Source organism: Harmonia axyridis, chromosome 5, assembly GCF_914767665.1.
Source record: "Harmonia axyridis chromosome 5, icHarAxyr1.1, whole genome shotgun sequence".
NCBI lineage: Eukaryota > Metazoa > Arthropoda > Insecta > Coleoptera > Coccinellidae > Harmonia > Harmonia axyridis.
This window is the reverse complement of record NC_059505.1, coordinates 14,624,675-14,649,035: the sequence shown is the minus strand read 5'-3', so window position 1 is coordinate 14,649,035 and position 24,361 is coordinate 14,624,675. Positions and strand designations below refer to the sequence as shown.

General features: G+C 33.7%; 1 protein-coding gene across 6 annotated transcripts in view; it reads left to right on the top strand.

Annotated features, from left to right (window-relative positions):
• Nucleotides 1-24,361, top strand: part of LOC123680559 (protein-tyrosine sulfotransferase) — a 366,815-nt gene that overhangs the window by 334,862 nt on the left and 7,592 nt on the right. For all 6 annotated transcript variants that reach the window (XM_045618514.1, XM_045618516.1, XM_045618517.1 and 3 more), the window contains one exon: nucleotides 6,062-6,309. In XM_045618514.1, the coding sequence (XP_045474470.1) occupies nucleotides 6,062-6,309 (248 nt within the window). The remainder of the gene's footprint in view (nucleotides 1-6,061; nucleotides 6,310-24,361) is intronic.

Here is a 24,361-nt window from a genome sequence, read left to right as displayed (position 1 = left end):
TCTGAACATTATAGGATATCTCCTTTCGTGGGAACCAGAACAACAAAAAAATATGGGTGGTATCGTGCTCAATTCTTAATTATTATCGAAAATGAAATAGAAAATCGAGAGAAAAATATTCGTTCGAAATACTTTTCAGCTCATGTACACCAGGACCAACTGGCATTTTATAGGAGAAGCGAACATACCTACATATTTTACAACGTGTCGCAAGTTTTATCATGGATATTTAAATATCTAAAAATGTGATTCAAAGCGTTGACTTCGAAAATTATTTGAAAAATTGCTCTCATTATAAAATATTTCGATAACATGAGAAACAGAATTTTACCATACTTCAGTACCAAAATCATTTCAGACCTCTCTTATTTTTTGCATTAATGCAGCATTGGTTATTGTTCATATTTTCTCAAACCGCTTTTTTAATGATCCTCAGTTCTTTTGTATATACATATTTTATTCAGAACGCGGGAGTGGTAAAATGCATTATCCATAACAATCTCCGAATTTACGGAGTATTGCAAAAACATCTTCTCGAAAAGTTCTGCTGTCTTATACACATTATAATCTGCGCAGGAACTTTTAATATTTCTAGAAAATGAAAAGTTCTCGAACTAAACCCTGTGCTGCCTCAGCATACAAAATAACAACTCTTTCAACTCTGAAAGACGATGATATTTTTTTAGTCATCTATCAGCCATATATTATGCAACAAGAAAATGGCATTCAATAATCATCATTCAGTTGTTAATTTTAAAAATTTATCTTTATTTTTTATATATTTATTATTTATATATTTTTTTATGTACAACCACATTCCATTAAACACTTTGTGGCTTCTTTGAAAATTTTGCTTATATTCGGATGAATGGGCTTTCAGTTTATCACAAATAATTTCGAGGGTGAGAACCTGTTATGAACGTATATCGTGAACGTGCTAACTTTGTGATACAGGGTGGTCAAATTTCCAAAGAATTTTTTAATGATCACATGATGCTATTGAAGATATTTCTACGGAATTTGGTACATGTTTTCACTGCATCAAGGTACCTTTTCTGATGTACTAAAAATTTTAATATTTTTAACAGTGGCGTCTGTATGGATTTTGCATTGAATATGTTTGAAGAAAAATGCTACGAAACTACTTCCTCTCAAATTGAAAATTACTCTGAAGTTTTCTCTCATTTCTGAGCAATTTTGTAATATTGATTTTATTTGTCCGGTGCATATTTTTCGCTTAAAAAAATAAAGATCGTTTTACTTCAGACACAAATTGCTAAAAGTGTCAGAAATTAGTTTTTTAAGGTATTCACTGAGATACCTAGTTTTGAAGCCAACAATGAATTATATTGATTTTGTAAGTTTTTACACAAAAAACTATTTCCACTTGACTGTTTCCAAAATTGTTTTCAATGACACTTCACATCTTTTCAAGTTATTCTATATTTTTCAAATTTCCTTACCTTGTAATCATATTTCCAAAACCATCCAAATACTTGTAAATCTATCTATCAACATTTGTATGAAAAAACCGAGTATTACAGGCTAATTTCATCAGTCTTAGGAAAACCATGAACAGATTCCGAGCAGAGTGGGCGAATGGACATTTTCGATCAGGAGAGTACATAATAACTATAGGTTATTTTCCATCTACAATTTCTCCAGTTTGTTTAATCCCATTTCTCTTGAATATTCATAATATTTCATGAAAACATTGTGGGATGGTGAATTCAGATTCTTCCCTAGCCAGATTTATTTATTCATTCATGTCGAAATTGACGTTTTTATCAAATTGAAAAAATTCAAGCTGGACTTTCCAATTGGTAGTATAATGCCTATCCTGGTGCTTTATTATTTTCGAATGGAAAATTTTCAAAGACTTTATTTGAATGGAATTATTCAGTTCAGATATTCTCCACAAAGGAGAATATGGAAACGATCCATTTTGTGGCATCGTGCCCAGCTTCTCTATATCATTTTCAATACATGCGGAACCTGACATGGCTTATAGATCCAATGAATAACTCTAGCATGTAATCATAAAGGAGATAAACTAGATCATGCCGTACAATGAAGAATTGGACTGTAAAGTTGCAACTGAAACGAAACAATCAAGTTGTTCAAATTTGTTCTGTATATACAGGATGTCTCGCACGTCTGACCACGTCGAAAATGTAGATCAAAAGGTAGCCTACCTTCTATGAAAAAATTTCCCCATAATAATAGTCTTGCCGTTCAAGAGATTTTTTCATTGAAATGCCCCCTTTGTCGTTTTTGAGGGCACCGATCAAGTTAAGGTGTAGTTAAAAGAAAACCATTATTTTTGCATGAAAAACGAGGATTATATTACCATACGATTTAGGTCAAATATACGCCGTTTTGTTCGATAACTTGGTGCCCTTTAGAAGATAATATCATTATGTGCCTCTCATAGAAGACTTCGTCCCTATTGGCAAAAAATTTAGACAGTGGATTTTCACAAGCCTCTGTTGAAGGGAATTTTTCACCAGAAAGATTGTTCGCCATTCACAAGAACATATGATAATCTTGGTGCCAGGTCCAGACTGTAAGGTGGGTGCATAAGAACCAACCAACCAGTTTTGCCGTAAGGAGCAGCTCATAGTAGATAATTTCTTGCAAATCCTACCAAACACACAGCAAAACCTTTCTAGCTGGCATCGTTTCCGCCGGCTCACCAAGTTTCGTTTTCGATTGACGTTGTCGTAAGTGATCCACTTTTCATCACCAGTCACAAACCGGTTCAAAAATGAATCGATCTTGTTGCGATTCAGAAGCGATTCGCAGATGGAAATTCGGTTCATGAGGTTTTTTGTGTTAATTTGTTTGGTACCGATCTGATATTCTAATTGGTACATATTGATATTCCCTATAAGGTGATGAAAAAAATCGCGAATTCAAGAATGTATCAATCTCGTCAAAAATATCGAGTCTAGGTACGCAAATTTGAAGAGTTGTTATGTGAAATCATCACTTGACTATCGCATCTCTGGAACAATGGAAAACAGAAAAAATCTGAAGACACCATCAGTATCTCTATATTGGATTATGGCTATAAACCAAATTTCGTGAAGTTATCTCCAAAAAAAATTAGTTATACAGAAAAAAAGAAAATATTGATTTTCAGTTTTTTTCGAGATAGCTCGGGAGTCAATGGAGATATTTCGGATCTGTTTACACCAACACAATCAGCCCTAAATAACGGAACTTTTTCGTAATTTAAGCCACCCTGTCTTTCTAACGGTTTTCGATATCCCTGTAGTGGCCCCCTAAATAGTTCTAACCCTGTATATTATAGTATTTAGACAGAACCAATCAAAGAAAATAATTAGGTGATTGACGAGTTGGTTGGCACATATAAATTGTACGATTAATTTCAGGAAAGGATAGAAGGCTTTGTATATCAGCCATAATTCTTGTAAATGTTCTATGTATGGCAAAACTGTCAATTCGAATTCAGCATGTTTCTATTCAAGCGTCGCGTGAACTCATATATCATTGATCACATGAAAAAACCGACGATATAATTTGATGAATAGCTCTAACCACATAGCGGACAACATGAATTTTCCATTTTGTTCAGAGGTTCATTCATTACGAGTATTTTCGAATAAAAATGAATTATTGGACAGTTGTCGATGAATATTCATAGAAGAGGTATTAGTGTTAAAAGCGAAATAATATCAATCACCTCCATATTTGTAGGGAATGAACCTTGAATATTGAAGAATGGCTATGAAGTCATAGTAAGACTGAATTCTGTTATGGGGGCGAAAAAAAAACCACTGAAGGAAAATATACAGGGTGATTCAAAATTCAGTATCAAGATATAGTTGAGTTGAATAGGAGATGTACTTAGGTGAATAGGACTCCGCCTCTTCTCACACTAAACTTTTAAGTTTTGTTTCTTTGTAAAAATATTTGTATTGATATTGTATTGTGGGAATAAAGTCAATTATTATTATTATTATTATATCAGAGACGTATTTTTTCAGGTCGAAATAAGACTTTTTTTCATAAACTTGTTTCTGCAAACGCTTCGTTACAGAACTAGATAGCGTTAAAGTTTGTTTTTTAGTTTTTCTTGATAGCTCTTTCAGTTTTTGAGATATTAAGATCAAATTTAAAATATTGGTTTGTTATTTTTACAAGCAAACATGTAATTAAGATCTCAAACCAAATAATTAGAGTTTTTTGTTTCCATTGTGATAATATCATAGGTTGCTACCTTTCGTTAAAAATGTGAATTAAATGTACCGAATTATGGAAAAATGATTCGACCCTTTTCTCGATAACGAAAGCAAATGTGTAAAAATTAAAATAAACAAAATATAATAAACAAAATACAAGAATTCATTTCATATGTTAGAATCCACTAGCGGCGTACTACAAAAAATTTAGGAGGCAAAAAAGGGCTTGACCCCTGAAAAAATATCTCCTTGTAGCTTGTTACAATCACTAGGCATACTGGATGATGTGATCCCTAAAACGTAACTCATATTTCAAATTTGATCTCAATATCTCGAAAACTGAAAAAGCTTTTGATAAAAAAACTAAAAAAAAAAGGAAGATTGTTTCAACACTATTTATGGAGAAATAAATTTATTTTGACTTGAAAAATACACCGCTGAAATCTTGATACTTAATTTTGAAATACCCTCTATGTATGAACTTCTACAGATTTCAAAAGGTAATTGTCTCTGGAGATTATAATTTTTCAGGAAGTACGAATATAGTTCAATATCGGATAGATATCAGGAGTTTGGTAGAAACAATAGTTGGTAAAAGAGGGTCAGTGTAAGGAGAGTCGGCTTTGCACAGTAGAATTAATATTTTAAATTGGACAGGGTGTCGAGAGGAAAAGGAGATTTGGTTGTAAGGAGATATTACCGCCAACGAGACGAGATTGTAGAGTAGAAATTAGTAGAATATTTGTGTATAATTAAATGTTAAAATAATGGTGGTTTGTTAAAATTAGTAAATTTTATCGTCGAGTCCTTAGAGAGCGAAAGTTCATCCAAAGTTATTTGGAAACTCTGTATCGAATATTCGAAAATTTCCAAGCTGTCAGCAATGCCGAGCAGGGTGAACGCCTCTCGCCTCATGCTTGCAGGGGCTTCGCACTTCAATCCAACTAGATATTTTTTTAATTACGCGCTTGGCGACAGCCAATAGACAGCCATAGAACTCACGTTCTATTGGCATGATAGCTAAAATTGAAGATTCCTTTTTATTTCTAATTATAAATCTATTACGTTCTACTCGGGTTTCAGTATCGGCTGTGACTTAAAACTCCAAAAGAAAAAAGCCATAACACGGGCATTTTAGATCTCTTACATATAAAAACATAGGAATCAGTAGTAAAACAGCTAGTACCATATATAAAATGATATGCAGACTTTTATTGGACTATGGACATATAATCTTCTCAAATTCGACAAAAACAGCTCTGAATACAATTGAGGTTGCGGAAAGAACATGCTTACGTAAGATTACAAAAATGAGACATCCCAACAACCCACTGCACAATCCATCCAATCAGCTTTTATATCAGACAACGGGAATAGAACCAATACTGGAAAGAATGCAAAAACTAAGCAAAAAATTCATCAATAACCAAAATAATATTAACATAATGGAGCCATTAATACAACATTACAGTAGAGCATTTACACCAAAGGCAAAGTGACCAGCTTTACCTCTTTTTGAACACTTGGAATCACTAGAATGATGTTTATTTTTGTTTTGTTTTTTTAATATTTTTAAATAATATGTAATATAAGAATGTATGCAACTAAGTTTATTGATAAATCAAATGACTATAGACCGCAGTCTTCCAGCCATTTGATGTATCAATAAATTTCGTTTCTCTCTATTCTGTGAATTAGAGTATGGTTACTACAACACTTTGAAAATAAGACATATACTCATAGGAGTATCAGGCTGGTGTCGAATGTATCATATATGGAATTTTTCTCATAAAATTCAGATTGAAATATCCCACATTGTTCAGAATGAATCTTCATGTATATACTTGTTTCAGGTCACTATCACAGGATTTGATCTCACGAGCTACAGACAATGCTTGAAAAAATGGAATACTGTTGTTGAAGCAATGAATAAGCAGTGTAACGAACTAGGTAGTTCGAAGTGTTTAAGGGTTCCATACGAACAACTCGTACTTCATCCTAGGAAGTGGATGGAAAAAGTACTCGGTTTTCTCCAGATTCCCTGGAATGAGTCGGTATTACACCATCAAGATTTCATCAATAACGGAATCACCTTGAGCAAGTGAGTAGAATAATAATTTTCATTAGTAATTTCAGTATCGTAATATTCAGGACCGGCGTTAGGGGTTAAACAGTGAATCGACTGTTTCAGGCGCCTCTTTTCGATGGGCTGCAATTTAGTCCAGTTTGTGGCCGCCCTTTCATATTTCTCAAAAAATATAGTCTTGATTCTCAAAAACAACATGAGGTTGGTCCGATTTGCTGCGTTTATCAGCATACCCTGCAATGAAAATCTCCAAACCGTCTTTACTAAGCCGCCTGTTCATTAAATAACACATTGCAACCCAATCAATATAAGCAGCATTGCCTATTACTCTGATTGAGAGAGGGATGAAATAACGAAAAACAACTCTTCGAATTACGTGGAAGTTGTTTACACATTCAACATATGGAAAATTCCTACGATTCTGCATTCGAAACTTACTGATAAATGCCAAATGTTTTCAGCGGAACATATTTAATCCCATTTAGTTTTCGAAGCTTTGCATGCCTTACCGCCCTTTGTATCTTGTGGTGTGATAGGTAATCTTTCATCGATCGTATGTGGTTGATTGTGAATATGAGAATCAATTATATTACTCAGACATTGTTCAATCGGCAGAAATCTATTGGACAAAATTCATAACATGCGACACAAATTGACATACGAGTAATTTAGTGGAACCACAACGTTTTTAGATTTCAATACATGAGTCATAGTTCATCCGGTTTAAAAAAATAAAAGGGTATACTTCTTTAGTACAAAACATTTGGTTTTCGAAATTTTGCCTCAAAATTGAAAAATATTCAGGTATGAAGAATTTGTTGTGAAATTCACCTATGAAGCCCCTAGTTTGAGCCGAATCTTATTGAAATTTTCATAGAGAATTTACAGTCGTAGTTATGAGTAACGAAGGTCATAAAAAAAATCATAATTTTTGTCATCTAAGTTTTGGAGAAAACAAATAATATCCGAATTAAGAGTCGCTCCTTTGAGGGCTGTTACCCTGTGGATACATTTTCGGAATAAAAGTTATTTGAACGTCGTACCATATTTTTTATCGAAGAATAAAGTGGTGAATTATTGACCACTAATATATTCTGCAAAATTTCAATGAGTTATTGACTGGATAACATGACTGTAGCCAAATAAATTCCATCATAGATTGAAATAATGTATTATTCATAAAACCCTATTCGGAATTGAGATATTGAATATTACCTAATAGAATTCGCTCATTCTTGTAGGAGTCCGAATTTCTATTCAGAATTCTATTCTATTCGCACGATGTTCCATTCTTGCATTGTTTTGTCTCTGAGTTTTCTTCATTTCTTCAAATATATGGTTCTCCTGAATGAGAAAATTCGAAAAATTAAAATTATATTCTTGTCCACTTGGACAGGCTATGGAGCTGTAACGAACATCTTTATGAACAATAAAATCCAAATCCAAGCAGGTCCGTCGACTTTTCCCAGTGGTGACATAAACCTAAAGTATTCATCCTGGAGGTGGTTGTTTTATCAGACCTTCGAGCCCACGAGGGCCAATCTCGCAGAGTATATAGTTGCAGTGGGGTCTAAATTATACCGTCTATCTGATGGCGACTTTGCTTTTGAGAATAATAAAACCGACATTGTTTTCATACTACTCCGGATGGAAAACACGCACATCTCCAAAACATAAAGGTCAAAGATTAGAGGTCAGTTCCATAATCGAAAGTAAAGTTTCCTTTTTCGTTCGAAGTACTGAATTGATATTCAAGCTACTTGACTTGGCTTGATTTGAAATCAAGTCAAATTCAACTCAAGTAGTAGTTGTTCAATGTGAAGTCAAGTATTTATTTATCAAGTAGGTACATGAAAAATCAAGTACATTCTATCAAGCTACTTGATTGTATTTTTGTCTACCCTGTACCAATTGGAATCAACATGTGAAACATTTTTGGAATCAGCTCAGCTAGAGTAGTAGTCGGAAAATTGAGACAAAATGGTGGTGTTCTTTTTAAAAAAAAATGACGGTGACGTCATTACTCGAAAGTAATTCACCCTGTATATCAGATTATTATTTTAAAATACGGTAAATTAAAATAAAAAATCGACGTGTTTCAGGATTATTTCTTAAAATGGTCTGTTTAGCTAATAATGAATTTGTTCCATACTTTACGGACACAGTCTATACATAAGTAACTGGTAAACGAAAAGATTTTCAGCATTCATCAATTTGGATTCACAATAATATTCCCTTGTTGGATAGATCATTATCCTTAGCATTATCTTGATCAAGGTGTTCTGTGATGTTTGCAAGTATTTACTAGAATTTACAGATAGTACTCCACATACAACAATGCAATACCTCAGAATCGATTCAACAAGAGAGTAATAGACCATACAAGTCTGTCTGTCTAGAATAATATATCTCTCAGATTATAGAATACATGCATGAGTGGTTTCAACGTTTTCCGTTGGCAATGCTGCTTGCGCTTCCCATCGTAGGTATTTATTTATAACTACCCTATATACTACTTAATGGTATTCTTTTTGAAAAATGGGATTGAGAACACCCTTTCCTAATCCTCTTTTCAACTTAGCAAAATAAAATTTCACCGCCCGGCTTAACCTTATTCATATAAATTTTCTTCAAAGGAACCTCTCTTATTCTTCGTATTTTTCAACTCAATAACACCTTGTCAAATTTATCAAACGACGTTTTGTCGATTTCATCAAAAAAAGACCTGTATTGTTCAAAAGTACGAAAAGCTCTATTTATAAGTCTATAGTAAAAAGGAGACGTAGTTTTTAAAAGTGCAAAAAGTCTTTTTTTATCAACTGACTCTGTGTCCCTATAATTTGGCGCCCCGATAAAATGTCCGGTATACCGCTCCTGGCGGCAGGCCTGAGTATATCGTAATGAAAGTTTTCCCATCGTAATTTTCTTTATCATCCCGTCATTAGGAAGGTTCAAAATAGAAATAGAATTACTGTCATCTTTTTTTGAAACACTTTTTATTTCTAGGGAAATGATTTATTTTGAAATGAAAAAATTGCCCAGATATAAAAACAATTTTGGTTGGAAGTTGGAATAACAATACTCTTTTTAAAATTGCAGATTTATAAATTCTCATGGAAATATACTTCTCCATTCTTGATACAATTGAAATATAATTGATGAATCGTACGACCGATGCTTATACATATATCATAGCCTCAGGGAGGGCGTTAGTAAACTGTTATAACAAGGTCGAGCGATAGCGTGCATGTGGCATACCCCAAACACTGCTTCTACGATTTGCAAACTAATAACTTCTCATCATGTTATGGGAGCAAATTGGATTCTAGGCGTTAAATCTGAATAATTTCACATAAACATGATGTTTCGAAAGTGATTTGGTTCGCAATTTCAACAGTTTTGAATTTTTCGAAATCAGAATTTTAATCATATGCCAACAAACTTGCGCTTTCGCCATTTTGAGTCAGACTGTTACAAAATGGCGAATTACAAATGCATCGTGTTTGTATTTCTTCACCATTCAAATAGCAGATGTTTTTGTTTCACTTTTACCAAATTTTTATGCATTTTTGAAGGATTTTTGTTGCACCCTGTGCCATCCCCATCAACCCTCTAAATTTTTTGAATTAGGGAAAGTTACTTTTTTGGCAAGGTCTTTGTATTTTCTTTACAGGCATGCAGAAATTTTCAAGAAAAAAAGTTTTTTTTGAAAAAGTTAGTTCAAAGAGGTTTTCAGTATGTGCACTTTGTCATGGCTCATTTACTTTGAGACGATGGTACCTAATATTTGTCACCGAATAAAAGTTGACCATTACAGTTTTGTTCATGCACAACTTTCAACCCCTACGATTCCTTTGATGGAAAAAAAAATGGAGTGACATTGGAAATTTATTTCAGCATTGAAGTACCACCCGGAGAATCATTATGCATTACAATAATTAAATGTTCAAAATGACCACCATCGTTCTGGATGCAATAATCAAAGCGCTTGACACATTCTAATTATTCACGTGAGGGGGTTGAAAGCACGCCTGTAAAGAAGATACAAAGACCTTGCCAAAAAAGTACCATATGACTCACTTTCCCTATTCAAAAAATTTAGAGGGTTGATGGGGTGCAACAAAAATCCATAAAAATTTGGTAAAAGTGAAACAAAAATTGACATGTTTCAGGATTGTGTTGCTAAATATTTTTCTTCTGAGAAAATGAATTTGTTACATAATTTTGACGCGGACTGTATATATTTATACATCTGTATGAAGAACCTTTTCCAAATATTGTGAGCCTATGTGTGGGATATGTATATTCCAATGATCATGATGAATAAAAATTTTTTTGATTAAAGTTTTCGAAAATATCCCTATTTTAGAAAGAGAATAACAATATTTCTTGAATATATTGCTTAGAATTCCGAAATATTACCTAGGTTTTTCAGACTGACAACAAAATTTGTAATTTTTGTCATAGTACATAGAGGACTTTCCGAAGTCACGTTGCTCTTTCCCATTTTCGAAAGCTTTTCACAGGATTTAATGATTTTTCTGGTTCTGATTCATAAAAACGTACGACGAAAGTTAGCCCGGGCGCAAATTGGAGCTCAGCCCAGTGCCTGGAACTGCACTTGAGCAAGAGACAACCTGCATAGTAGATGGGCATATTAGAAAGCAGTTGCGAGTGGCAAACTGAACAAAAGCGGTGTTTTTTATATTGGACCGAATGCTGGCTTTGAGGTCGTAAATCAGTCAGTTCAGGTCATAATCGCAGAGGGCTCCCATTTGGGTAAGAGTTTCATGTACCGTCTGGACAAAAGCGGTATTGTTTTGCTTTAGTTTGTTCACTTGAGTTCGATTACACCATCAGAATATTTTGGGCATGATTCTGCTGGAAAATAGTTTGTACAACTATTCAATTGAAAACCAAGACGCGGAGTTATCAAAGCTGTTTATTTCAGCTTTATGATTATACAGAGTGAGTGTACCAGGTTTTTCACCATAATTTGACCCTCCCTTTAACTCTGTTACTGAACGAGGTACAAAAAAATGTTTTCTACAAAAGTTTCACGAAATCGACTAATGTGTTCTAAAATGATTTCAAAAAATGAAATTTATTCAGAGTGGGCAACATATTGAATTCAATTTATTTTTTTCAAATGGAACACCCTGTATATTTTTCTATATTTGACTAGTTCTTTTTCCCTTGATTTCGAATATAAAACATATGTTTGGCCTATCTCTCTTATTCTGAATACCACAGAGTTTCAAATTTTAAGATCCACCTGGCAAGCTATAAGTAATCAGTTCTCAAGTGGAAGTCTGCGATAATTCAAAATGCCCTTTTTTGAGTTATCTCGTTGTTAACGATATATTACACACGTTTGTCATTGAATGAAAATATTCATCGTATATGCACTACACAGAAGCGGAAAAATTTGAAATATTTTCACTTTATGTGAAGAACAATAAAAATAAGAAAGCTACAAGGAGTGAATATATGGAGTTGCATCCAAAACATCAAATTTAAATTTATAGTGAAAAACGTATATCATATCGTTGCCAACGAGATAACTTAAAAAAGGGCATTTTGAGTTATCGCAGCCTACCACTTGAAAACTGATTACTTAGCTTGACAGGTGGTTCTTAAAATTTGAAAATCTCTGGTACTCAGAATAAGAGAGATAGCCCAAACATATGTTATATATTCGAAATCAGGGAAAAAAGAACTAGTCAAATATTGAAAAATATACAGGGTGCTCGATTTGAAAAAATGAAGTTGCAATCAATATGTTGCCCACTGTGTATATATTTCGTTTTGTGAAATCATTTTAAAAAATACTAGTCGATTTCGTGAAACTTTTGTAGAAAAAAATTTTTTGTACCTATTCTGACTTTTCATTTTTGAGCTGACTTGTGTAGAATAATCAGGCACCAAGACAAAATATTATGACTTTATTCAATCCAAAATGGAAGTATTCTTTATCTACCTTGCTACTCAAATTCAATTTACTTCTCACTGATAATGGGAGCTTTGGGGCTGCAGCCCCCTCCCCTTAAAATACAAATAATCCAGAGAAAGTTAGTCAATGGAAAGAACATTATGTTTCTAATGGATTTTCGTTTATTTTTTATAACCCAGCATCATTTTTTCTTTCGATGGGCAACTTCAACATATAGAAGGGATTTCTTATATTCTCAAAGATAACCATTAAATTGGAATTTTATTGTCACCAGGTTGTAGTTCATTTGTTGAACACGTCTCACGAAAATACTTCCTAAAGTCGAGGGATGCTGAGAATGCTCGGTCATAAAAAATATTCAATTGCATATTGATTGATTGATGTTTGAGGAATCTGTAATTCAATCAGAAATTTTGAAGCCAGATGTTTCTTTTACTTCGGAACCGTTTTCGATTAGCATAATTATGCTAATGTTTTATCATCATTCATGTGATTGATTGATCGGAGTAATGACTCTTCGACTGATTCAAAAAAAATTACAAAATTATATGAAATGGATTTATAAACAGCCAACGAAATAACCCCAGAATGTGAATTCAAGATGTGGAAAGATGTGGAGGAAGGAATTATCGAGAATTCCTGATTCAAAACTCAATGCAATATCGGTACTTTCTGAATATTATGTGCAGTTATTTTCTAGCATATCTATATTACAGAATATTTCCCTCCTATCAAAAATTCTATGTAATTGGAATGCAATTATAGAAAATTACAGCGAATATTTCCCTCCTGTCAGAAATTCTATGTGAATGGAATGCAAATATCGAAAATTACAGCGAATATTTCCCTCCTGTCAAAAATTCTATGTGTATGGAGAACAATTATCGAAAATTACAGCGAATATTTCCCTCCTGTCAAAAATTCTATGTATCTGGAGAACAATTATCGAAAATTACAGCGATAATTGCATTGTAGGAAGCAAAACTGCACTGCGATAATTGTTCTGTTCATAGATGCATAGTTTCTATGCATCTTACACAGTTCGAATCTATGGCAATTCCATTCTACATCAGTTTGACAAGTGATGTAACAGTTTATTCGGGAAATATTCCCCGAATTACACTCGTGCATCAAAATTACCGGATAATTTCGCATTCCAGCGTGTTTTCTTTGAAAAACTGCATTCGGTCATTTTCATTTTTGGAGAAAGAGCCCTCCACCTTCGGTGTCGGGCTCTTTCTCCAAAAATGAAAATGAACTCATGCAGTTTTTATGACAACACGCTGTCATGCAAAATTATCGGTAATTTTGATGCACTTGTGCAATTACCTACGATAATTGCATTGTAGGAAGCGAAACTGCACTGCGATAATTGTTCTGTTCATAGATGCATAGTTTCTATGCATCTTACACAGTTCGAATCTATGGCAATTCCATTCTACATCAGTTTGACAAGTGATGTAACAGTTTATTCGGGAAATATTCCCCCGAATTACACTCGTGCATCAAAATGACCGGATAATTGTTGTTTTGATAATTGTTTTCTTTGAAAAACTGCATTCGGTGTCGAGCTCTTTCTCCAAAAATGAAAATGAACTCATGCAGTTTTTATGACAACACGCTGTCATACAAAATTATCGGTAATTTTGATGCACTTGTGCAATTACTTACGAAAATATTTTAAACAGTATCGACGACCGCTTCGAATAGAACTTATTCTACCATCAATTCTGTTGCATTTTTTGTATCATAATTTCTATAAATAAAGGCCTTTATTATTATTATTATTATTATCATGAGATTGAAAACGTATTTAAGAAGTACAATCGGACGTGCGGGTTTAACTGGGCTAGCTCTGTTTAATATTTATTATGATTTTGAATTCAATATTGAGAATGTGATAAATATTTTAAATTATTCATGTTTATTATCTCATGTATTAATTTCGATCTTTAGTTTATGCTCCGAATCTTAGAATCTATTTTTCTTATTCAATTTTTTGATGCACTGATGCACTGAATATCTGGGTCTATGGAAGCTAACCCTATTCAAAACAGCGTTCACTATTTCAATAGAGCCAGGTGTCGTGTTGTGCCATCGCATATTCGAAATCTCGAGTGGATCAGAAAACGCCAATGTATCATTTCAATTCGACAATATATCTCTTTTGTGAAATCCAAAGATTCAGTTGATGCATTAACTTATAATGAAAACACGTTTCGTGTGACAGTTCACCCCTGAAAGCTTTTTTTGTGCGAACGTGAAATTCTATTCCATCCATCACCATGATTATGTCGGCTTCGATAAAGAGTAAATAAACGTAAGCATTTATCGTTTCGTTACATCTAACATTGAAGGCTGGTTCGGACGAGGCTAGTAGTTCAGTCGAGTGGAGGGTAGTTGTGTGTCGCATTATGAAGTGATTATTTTTTTCACATGTCAAAATCTGACATTTTGGTGGTTTCAACTAAGATACCTAAAATCCTGGTGTATGGACTGATTAGCTTTTGTTTTGCCAATTTTGAAATATTAGTTAAAGCTTCTGATTGGCTAGGATCTGTTTTAATTGATGTATCCTGTCAAAATCAAAGGAAAAAAGATCGAAATGAAAGGTATGACATTGCGGCGCCGCCACGAAATAAAACTAATATTTTCAATTTGGTCGAATGTCATTCCATTCAAAAATTGACGAGTGCATTCACCATGTTTCTAGACATCTTAGTTTCAACTAAGATGCATAGAAAACCTAGTGTGACTACTTATACCTTATATACTTATATGTGAAACTTTAAGACAAAACGGGAGATTTTTCAGATTTATACCTACTTGATTTCAATCGCGTCTGTTTCAGATGGCGCATACAGCGTTTATATTTGACATTTCTCTCGATTCTCGGCTCATATGACCTTTGAATATAGAATAATATTATTTTATATCGTATGCTTGTGACAATCTTTTATACTCTGAATAGACCAATAAACGTCTGTCATAATATTCCATTCATTTCATCAAAAATTCGAAAGGAACTGAATTGTAATTTATTGTAAAAGTTTGCAGTGTGAGCTTCAAGTTTTTTTATGGGACCTTATCTGATTGAAACGCATATTGAGTGTTACGTGGTTCCATTTTGGAGGGGTCATGACCCCCTTGACCCCCCCCCTGGAACCGCGCTGCACACACCAGGAATTCTATGCATCATAGTTTCAACTTATAGCAATGCATTATTCCAGTCAATCCTTCGTAATTATCCAACTGATAATACCACTTTGCCATCGGTAATATCTTGTTTACATTGAATCGTCAAAATTTTACTTTGAATTCGTCATTATTGACAGCTTATAGTGCATTATTTGAAAATTAACACAAACCGATTCAGTGCCATCATCCAGGTGAATATTAAACATTAAAATTGTTGAAAAAAATAAACTTCTCAAATTCAACTCGTTCTTCAAATTTTATCAGATAATTTTTTATTTTCATCACTCAAACTTGTTTATTTGAGGCAAAAACATTCAACAAACCGAATATAGATAAAATCACTCGTCCTAACGGATTCGTGATTTCATCAATCCGTTTGATAATAATAATAATGATAAAGTTTATTTGCTTTCAACAAAACCTAATACAATATTCTATTAAATATCCGTTTATTTTCATATTTTTGACAAATAAAGTTTTCAGGTAAAAGATAAATTTGAAGCACTCATGGTATTTTTATAAGAAATGATTTGTATTTCAAGTATTCAATTCTAAAATTTTTGGTAAAACGGTTTAAGCTAAAAAACCATCTTCAGTACCATCGTCAAAAATACTTTGTTTCCACCATCAAAGCGAAGAGACACATAAGTTCTCGAAAATGTTGACAGCGGAAGATGCAAAAGCAATAACAACCACTCAGTTCTCGTGGTATTATCTTTGATAAGTAAAAAGAAGTTATGGATACGCGAGTAGATCAATAAAAGGGATGAACTATAATCCGTTCAAATATAAGACGGAGCAATATAAACAAAGTAAATCGAATAAGTTGCGCATAAGGCAACTCTTATTGATCAAAAGGTCATAAATCCTATACCTTCTTCGTTCTCTTTGAGCCGCTGATGACGAATCCATCCTCAAATTCGATTCTATTCATTGGTCCTGCTGTATGTACGCGAAAAAAAAAACAATATTTCCGTAACAACATAACTGATTAATCGATTGAGTTGAAATTTTGGGTATTGATATGAAATAATGAGTTCAGACTAAATTAGTGGCTAATTCACTAAATTCGTGTTGTTTATGGCCAGTTGCACCATTTGTCTAAACATTGAATAAAATTTAAACATTGATTAATTTCTGATTTCTCTTGAGAAATCATAGAGTAATCAACGTTTAAATTTTTAATCAATGTTTAGGAAAATTGTGCAACTGGCGCTTAGACTCGTTTAGTTCCTAAATACTTACTAAATTACTGGCCTAATCCGAACTAGCTTTCAATTACTAAACTGGTTGCTCAGATACTTTACTAAAGTCATCAAAAACTCGCTACTCGTCCAAATTCCTAGCCTAGTCTGAACTAGCCTTAAGCCGCAGCCGCCTCAGATTATCACGTGGAAAAACCCTGGTGAAAATCGTCACGTCGAATTTTCATGCATCATTAAAAACGAAAAGTGGAATGGAGCAGAAACGTAACTCGAACGTTCTGTCTCCATTCACTGTTACGTTTTACAGAGGGGTCTTTTTCATCGGCGGCAAAAAGTGAATTTCAATTTATCTGGATTTTTTGCAGGGTCCAATTTGCATGCATATCTATCCTCAAAGTGTGGCTTCGGGCATTGATATAATGGGGCTCTCTTTAAACGGTATTGTAACGTTTTGGTAGTCGTTTCACTCTGTGTTCCATCATCCGAAATGAAAAGGGCTATTTATCGGAATTAATTATTATGCAATCGGACTTGAATTATCGGATGAATGATTATTGATAGGAGAATATTCCTAATGAGTTAGAAACTTAATTGTGAGAGTAGTCGATGACTCATATGAAGTGGTAATCGCTCATCGTAAACAACATCTTCTTCTTTCTCTTATTTATAAGACATAGCGCCAGTTGGACCGTTCAAAAAATAAAAATTGTTTCCATAATTAATATTTAGTATTAACCCTTTGCTAATTAACGATATTTATGGACAGTTGCACCAATTGCCTAGACATTGTGTAATAATCGGGAATTTGAGATTCTCGATTATTGGGTCTGGACGTCGCCAACGTGCGGTAGGTAGACGAGCCCCATTTCGAAGACGATGTAAGGTCATGCACTTGACACTAGACTTGGTGGCGAATAATAAAGTGCGAAATTTATTGGTTCCCTATTTGTCCTATTTGTCAAATCTGGATGATGGAAATATTTTTGTACAAGTCGATACTTAGGTGCAGTTTCGACCTCAGGTGATAAGAATATAACTTATAGGGTGTTAAAAATTAGTTTTATCGAAGTTTGTTGAGTGGTCTCCTTATGGGAACATTCGATCCGTGGGAAGAGAAAAACTTGGCAACCACGGAAAAAATCCAAGACGTCATTTTTGAAGGTACGCCCATCGGGGTCGGGAAATAAGTAACCTTAGGCCAAATCATAGAAAAATTAATCAGTTAGTGACAAGTAAGTTTCGGGAAACAGTTAGTCCCGGGGAGTTCAGGGAAACTCAAGAATCGGTTCGGGAATTGGTCGCGGAAATTAGGAAGTTTAGAGTTAAAGGTAGATCGTGGAAATCTTAGTTAGTAGAAGTTAGTCGATATAAGTAATTTGGAAGATTAGGTTTGAAACGCAGTTGATAGTTTGAAAAATTCAATAATAATATATTTTTTTTCTGTGACGGGAAAAAAATTTGACATTTTATCTCTGTTGACAGGTAACAAAATATGACTTTTCACGAAATTACTTTTTTCCCCGGGAAAAAAGTGAGTACTTTTTTCCCGGATATATATTTGTCTACATATAGATAAAGGAATAATAATAATTCGACCACACTATTGATGGCTTTTGTTGTTGTGCCAATTCCGAAAAATAAGCCAATAACACTGTCTCCGAGAAAGAACTGCATGCTTTTTCATTTTCCATTCCATAAATCTTGAATACGCGGTTTCGTAAATTTTCCGCGATTTAGCTGGCATTAATTTTCGTGACGCTACTTGCGCTGCTTCTATCAACTCCAGTGGAGTCAGAGAAAACTCGGAATCAGACATTTTTTAACTTTATATTATTCAACAAAATAACTACTAAACAATTATTACTGAGTTCGCAATTTTTGAAACAAATCACAAAATTAAATTGACAGATATTTGATTACTTTGAAGTTTCCCTTAGCAACGCAGGTCTATTTGCAGCTTACTAGTTTAAAAATTCAAAATTTATATCGATAACATTCTGACTTTAATATATTGTAATAATATGTTCTTTCACTATTAAATTGTCGTTTTTCCTGTCACAGAAAAAATAGTGTATTATACACGGGAAAAATATTAGATTTTAGCTCTCGGTTTTTTGTCTCCCTCCACTTCGCGTCGGGAGACAACATAACCTCGAGCTAAAATCTAATACTTTTTTCCCTTGTATAATAAATAACTATTTTTGGTTCTGTCACGGGTCGATAGTAGATTCAGTAGATTTAAAGATTAGGCAATAACGGTATCGTTTCGCCAAAGTTCAGTGAAGTTCGAGATACATTTCGCGATAGTGGAGTGTGAGAGTACATTTGAAGGATTATCCATCTAGGGAATTAACAGGTAGCAAGTTGAGAAATTCAACATTTTAATTTTTGTTCGTTTTTTCTGTCCAATGTTCTGAAATCTCAAGTAGTTTTGAGAAGTTTTAATAAAATAAAAGAGACCTGCCAGTTTGAGGCAAGTCCTTCCGAAGATTAATTTTTGTTCAATTTTGTATAATTTTTTTGTTAGTAAAACTATAAAAGAGCTTATGCCTTTCAGTTATCACTAGACCTGTTCCTAAAGAAAAATTCAGTTCAGTCCTGTCCCTAGTGCGACAGGCCTTACCCACACTTTCTCTCTTAATAAAGGAGAAAGAATTTAATTAACATCTTCAATAAAACTACCACCCCTTGATCAAAGGAAAGCCGTTGTTCCAATGATCACAAGAGGCGGTGGATTAGTACAATTGATCAAAATTTAGGCAAATGGTGCAACTGGCCATTAGCTAAATATGTTTGGCAATTGCAAAATTTCGACTGTTTTCTAGTATAATGTTCTGTGCTCTTCTTTTGTAGTGCCAATGTCAAAATAAATTAAAAATTTTCATTATAAATAATCATTAAATGATGATGATTCATCATATGAATCTGAATATTCTGAATCCATATTTCAAAACTTTCAAACAAAAGACAAAACGGGAGATTTTTCAGATTTTTACCTACTTGATTTCGAGGAATCGCGTCTGTTTCAGATGGCGCATACATCGTTTCAATTTGACATTTCTCTCGATTCTCGGCTCTCGTGACCTTTGAGTATAGAACATTAATATTTTATATCTATGCTCGTAACAATCTTCCATTCTCTGTCATTATATTCCATGCATTTCATTGAGAATTCGATAGGAACTGAATTGTAATTTATTGTGGAAGTTTGTAAAGTCCAAAATCAGTATTTCATTTGTAAACGGCGCCAGGCAGATAGCGAGAATTCGAAAATGTCTGAAGAGCGCCACCTTACAGAACTCTGGTGAAGCAGAACACCAAAGCAACAGGTAGATATCTCAAAAAGTCTGAATCAAAATCGAATCAGTACACACACCTGGGATTCTATGCATCTCAGTCTCTTAGTCATAAGTCATACGTTATGAGTTGCGCAGATCCCTGTTTAAAACTAATCGGGAAGATAAACGTCCAAAAATGGCTTTTGTTTTCGCCATTTCTGCTCTTGTTTGTACAGCATATGTTAGTAGTTATTAAATGACTATGTTTGAACTTATACAAGATAGAAGATAGAAGAAGTTGACTGTTTCAAAAGACTAATTTCAGGAAGGTATAAAATAATTTACTTTCTCTAATTCTGTGGTTATTCCGTTCATTCTTCCACATCTTGTAGAACAAAATCGTGCGAGAATATATCAGAAACGCACAGTTTTCATGGTTATATTTCATTATTATATGTTGGTACTCCGAACTTTCCGCCACGGCTTCATCTGTCAATTCATCAATTTGCCTTAAAGAAATCAGTTCTGCCAACCAACATTTTTCAATGCAAAAATCACTAAATGATATTTATGGAAATATTTCATTAATTTCAATAAAAATGCAATGAATTAGAGAAAATAATGTATAATACTCGTACAGAAGGCTCATTCTACCACTCGTTCATTCCAAAACTCGCCACTTCGTGGCTCGTTTTTGAATTTTGAACTCGTGGAAGAATATCAATGCCTTCTGCACTTGTATTATAAATAACTATTCTCTAATTCTATGACAAATAGATTCATTCTGCCATACCTTGTAGAACAAAATCGTGCGAGAATATCTAAGGATAACACATATTTCATGGTTATATTTTATTATTATATCTTGGTACCTACTCTGCCAAGAATTTATCTGTTATCTGTCAAATTTGTAATACAGAAAACTGTTCTGTCAACCCACATTTTCCATCACAAAAATCACTAAACGATATTCATCATTAATTCCAATAAAAATTCAGTGAATTAGAGAAAATAATGTATAATACTCGTACTGAAAGCCTCATTCTAACACTCTTCATTCATTTTTGAATTTTGAACTCGTGGAAGATTATCAATGTTCGGGATAAAAGTTTATCAAACTATAACTTGAAATATACTAAAATAACTTCGACACTAATAATTTCTCAATTTTTGATTCCCTGATATAAATGCACTTATACTGATTTGATTGATATACCTATATCGGATTAGAAAATCAAGGCTAAGAGTTATCCACAGCAACAGCTGTTTTTGAAAATGCCTAATGCTCCATTCAGCTATAAACACATCGTTTGAGCCATTTCAATAAATGAAGATATTTGAGGAATAGCAAAGTCACTTTAATATCTTATGAAACTAAATTATTCTCCCAGATATGTAATGAATAACGTGTCCGTGAAGTGAGCACCCACTTTTTGAAATGAAGATTTTTTTTTTAATTCGTTAGTAACTCGTTAGTAACTATTTGTAACACCAGAGTTCCTACCTCAAGGATACTGATAAAAGAAACATCCTCTGGGATGCTAACTTCATACTTTTTCTTCTATTTTTTTCGATTTTTCTTGAAAAGAATATTTAGTCTATCATTAGTAATTTTTTGCAACACAAATATTTTCGTTTATAACTTGACGCATAAAAACTGGAAAAGCTTTTATAGGCACAAGGAACTAAAATACACACATTTCAATTTCCTTCTTCAGACTACAAAAAAAAAGCAAATAATAAAGGAGGCGAAGCAATAAGAAGATAAAACGAAGCCAGATGTGTTCTAAAATTTACTGTACGAGGTGTATACGTCTGATGAATATCATTTCATCCATAAATCTTTTTAACAAATTTTGTTCTTTACATAAATTTCAACATTGTCGAAATTATTAAATATTATTAAATAAATTAAAATTACCTCTCTTGTTATAGAAGTAGTAAGCAAATAAACGTTTTTTTCCTTTTTTATTGCCCAAATTCCTAAATGCTTCTAATTCGGTCTAATTGTTTGCACAATTATTCATTCAGATCCTTTATTCCCTACCGTCGATTTTTTGCAGAAGATTTTCATTGCAATCTAAATATCCAAACGCAAAGCTTCTGGGATAATCCATCGATATTAATTTGTTTTCAAACTCAGAGCATATTATGTTATTGCAATAAAAACAATACAATCTTATTGTTAATTCGTTCTGTTCTGTTATACATTCGAATATTTCATCTGGTGTAGTAGTGGCAAGTATTTTAGAGAGCTCCGTTATTTCTTTCAATTTCGAAGTGATTATTTGAGTTAAAATTTTTTTATTTATATCAGCAAATAGGCTTTAGTTTTGTCTATTTTCGAGGCGACGTGTTATCTGTCGAGTGATAAGATGGCGGAGAAATTATGTAAAATCTGCAATATTTCAGTTAACCGGAGTAAACCCGGGTTGAAGTGTGCTGGTTTTTGTACCCGATTTTATCATGGAAAATGTGTTGATATTGTGGGCAAGGAGCTGGACAGCATGCGGAAGGACGGAGTGTCATGGACCTGCATCGACTGTAGGAATTCCCGTCCCCGATTATCAATCGGTGCAATACCGCCGCCGCAGCATGTGAGAGATGATTGTTCCGATGACTCATCACATACTCTTCAGGAAATTCGCGCGGAGCTGCGACAGATAAGGGAACAACAAGCAGTTCTCCTTCAGTCGGTCAATTTCTGTAGCGATAAAATTTCTGATTTTGAGAGTCAGATTGCGAAGCTGAATGACTGTATCAAAAAAACCGATCAAGTTCATGGCGAGAATAAGAGGCTCCGATCTGATTTGGATACCCTGCAAGCCAAATTCAACGATTTAGAACAGGTATCTCGTATAAACAACATCGAAATTCAGGGCATTCCTGAAAGGAAAGATGAGAATCTAATTCATGTTGTTGAGAAAATAGGAGAATATATCGATTTTAAGGTAAATCCATCAATAATCGATTACACACATAGGGTTCAAGCTTACCAAAATTCTCCTAACAAAGTGAAAAATATAATAGTTAGATTCGTATCTCGGGGCGATAGAAACCGTTTTTTACTGGCAGCTAAAACTAGGCGCATTGCGAATGGTTACTCTCCGAGGATGACTTTGAGTGGAGTCTCAGATGAATTTTACATCAATGAGCACCTGACAGTACCAAACAAAATTTTGTACAAGCAAGTGCGCCTCGCCGCTAAAGAGAAGCAGTATAAATATGTTTGGGTTAAGAATGGAACAATTTTTTGCAGGAAATCTGATTCATCAAATATAAGGGTCATAAGGGATGTCAAATCTCTGGAGGGGATGTAATCACCGTAAATATGATCCATTTGTTCTTTTTTTTTTCTTTTTTTTTATGGAGAGGTTGTTGATTTATGGACAGAACGTTAACGGTTTACGCTCAAAAACAGAACAGTTCAAGTTAAATACTTTGAATATTGGCGCTGATATTTTTCTTATTACCGAAACGAATCTCTTTAATGGTGTAGTGGATGCGGAAGTGTTCGATTTATCTGAATTTAAAGTTTTTCGTAGAGACAGAGAGAGTGCTGGTTGTGCGGAGGGTAAAAAATCGGGTGGTGGTGTGATGATTGGCGTTAGGAGTGTCTTCAGTGTTCGACGTCGAGAGGATTTTCAGAGTGAGGCTGAGGATGTGTGGGTTACTATTTATGGTAATGGTGGTCGCTCAAAAATTCATATCTGTTGTGTCTACCTACCCCCAAGAAATAATAAGGCAAGAGAAAGTTTCACTAATAAACTACAGCAAATTATCGATTCAATTTCGGTCGAACCAATTGTTATTTTCGGAGATTTCAATTTTCCTTCGTTGGAATGGTCGATCAGTGAGGGTGAAAACTTTTTAGTTCCTGCAAATGTTGACAAAGATAATAATACTTTGATTGATTTACTTTCCTTTGCAGAATTTAGTCAATTCAATTTTGTTAAAAATGGGGATGGAAGAATATTAGATTTAGTTTTCTGTTCTAAGATTGAATTGAAAGACTTGAGTGAGAGTGATAGTTGTTTGGTAGATCCTGATTATTATCACCCCCCCGTAGAATTTTACATTAAAAACTCCATAGGTAGAAACCTTCGAGAATCTATTAGAGGTTTTCATAATTTCAAAAAGGGTGATTACGATGATCTTAAAAAATTTTATGATAGGCATAACTGGGAAAATTTTTTTAATAATCAATCTATCGATGTAGATGTATCTCTATTTTACGAAATATTAGAAAAAGGTGTAAATTTGCATGTTCCTAAAGTGAGAATAAAGAATAGGAAATTTCCGTTCTATTTTTCCACTGATACAGTAAAACTAATAAAGATGAAAAATTGTTTGCATAAAAAATGGAGGATGTATGGATTGATGTACTATTTTGAAAAATTTAGAATAATGAGAAGAAAAACTAAGAACTATAT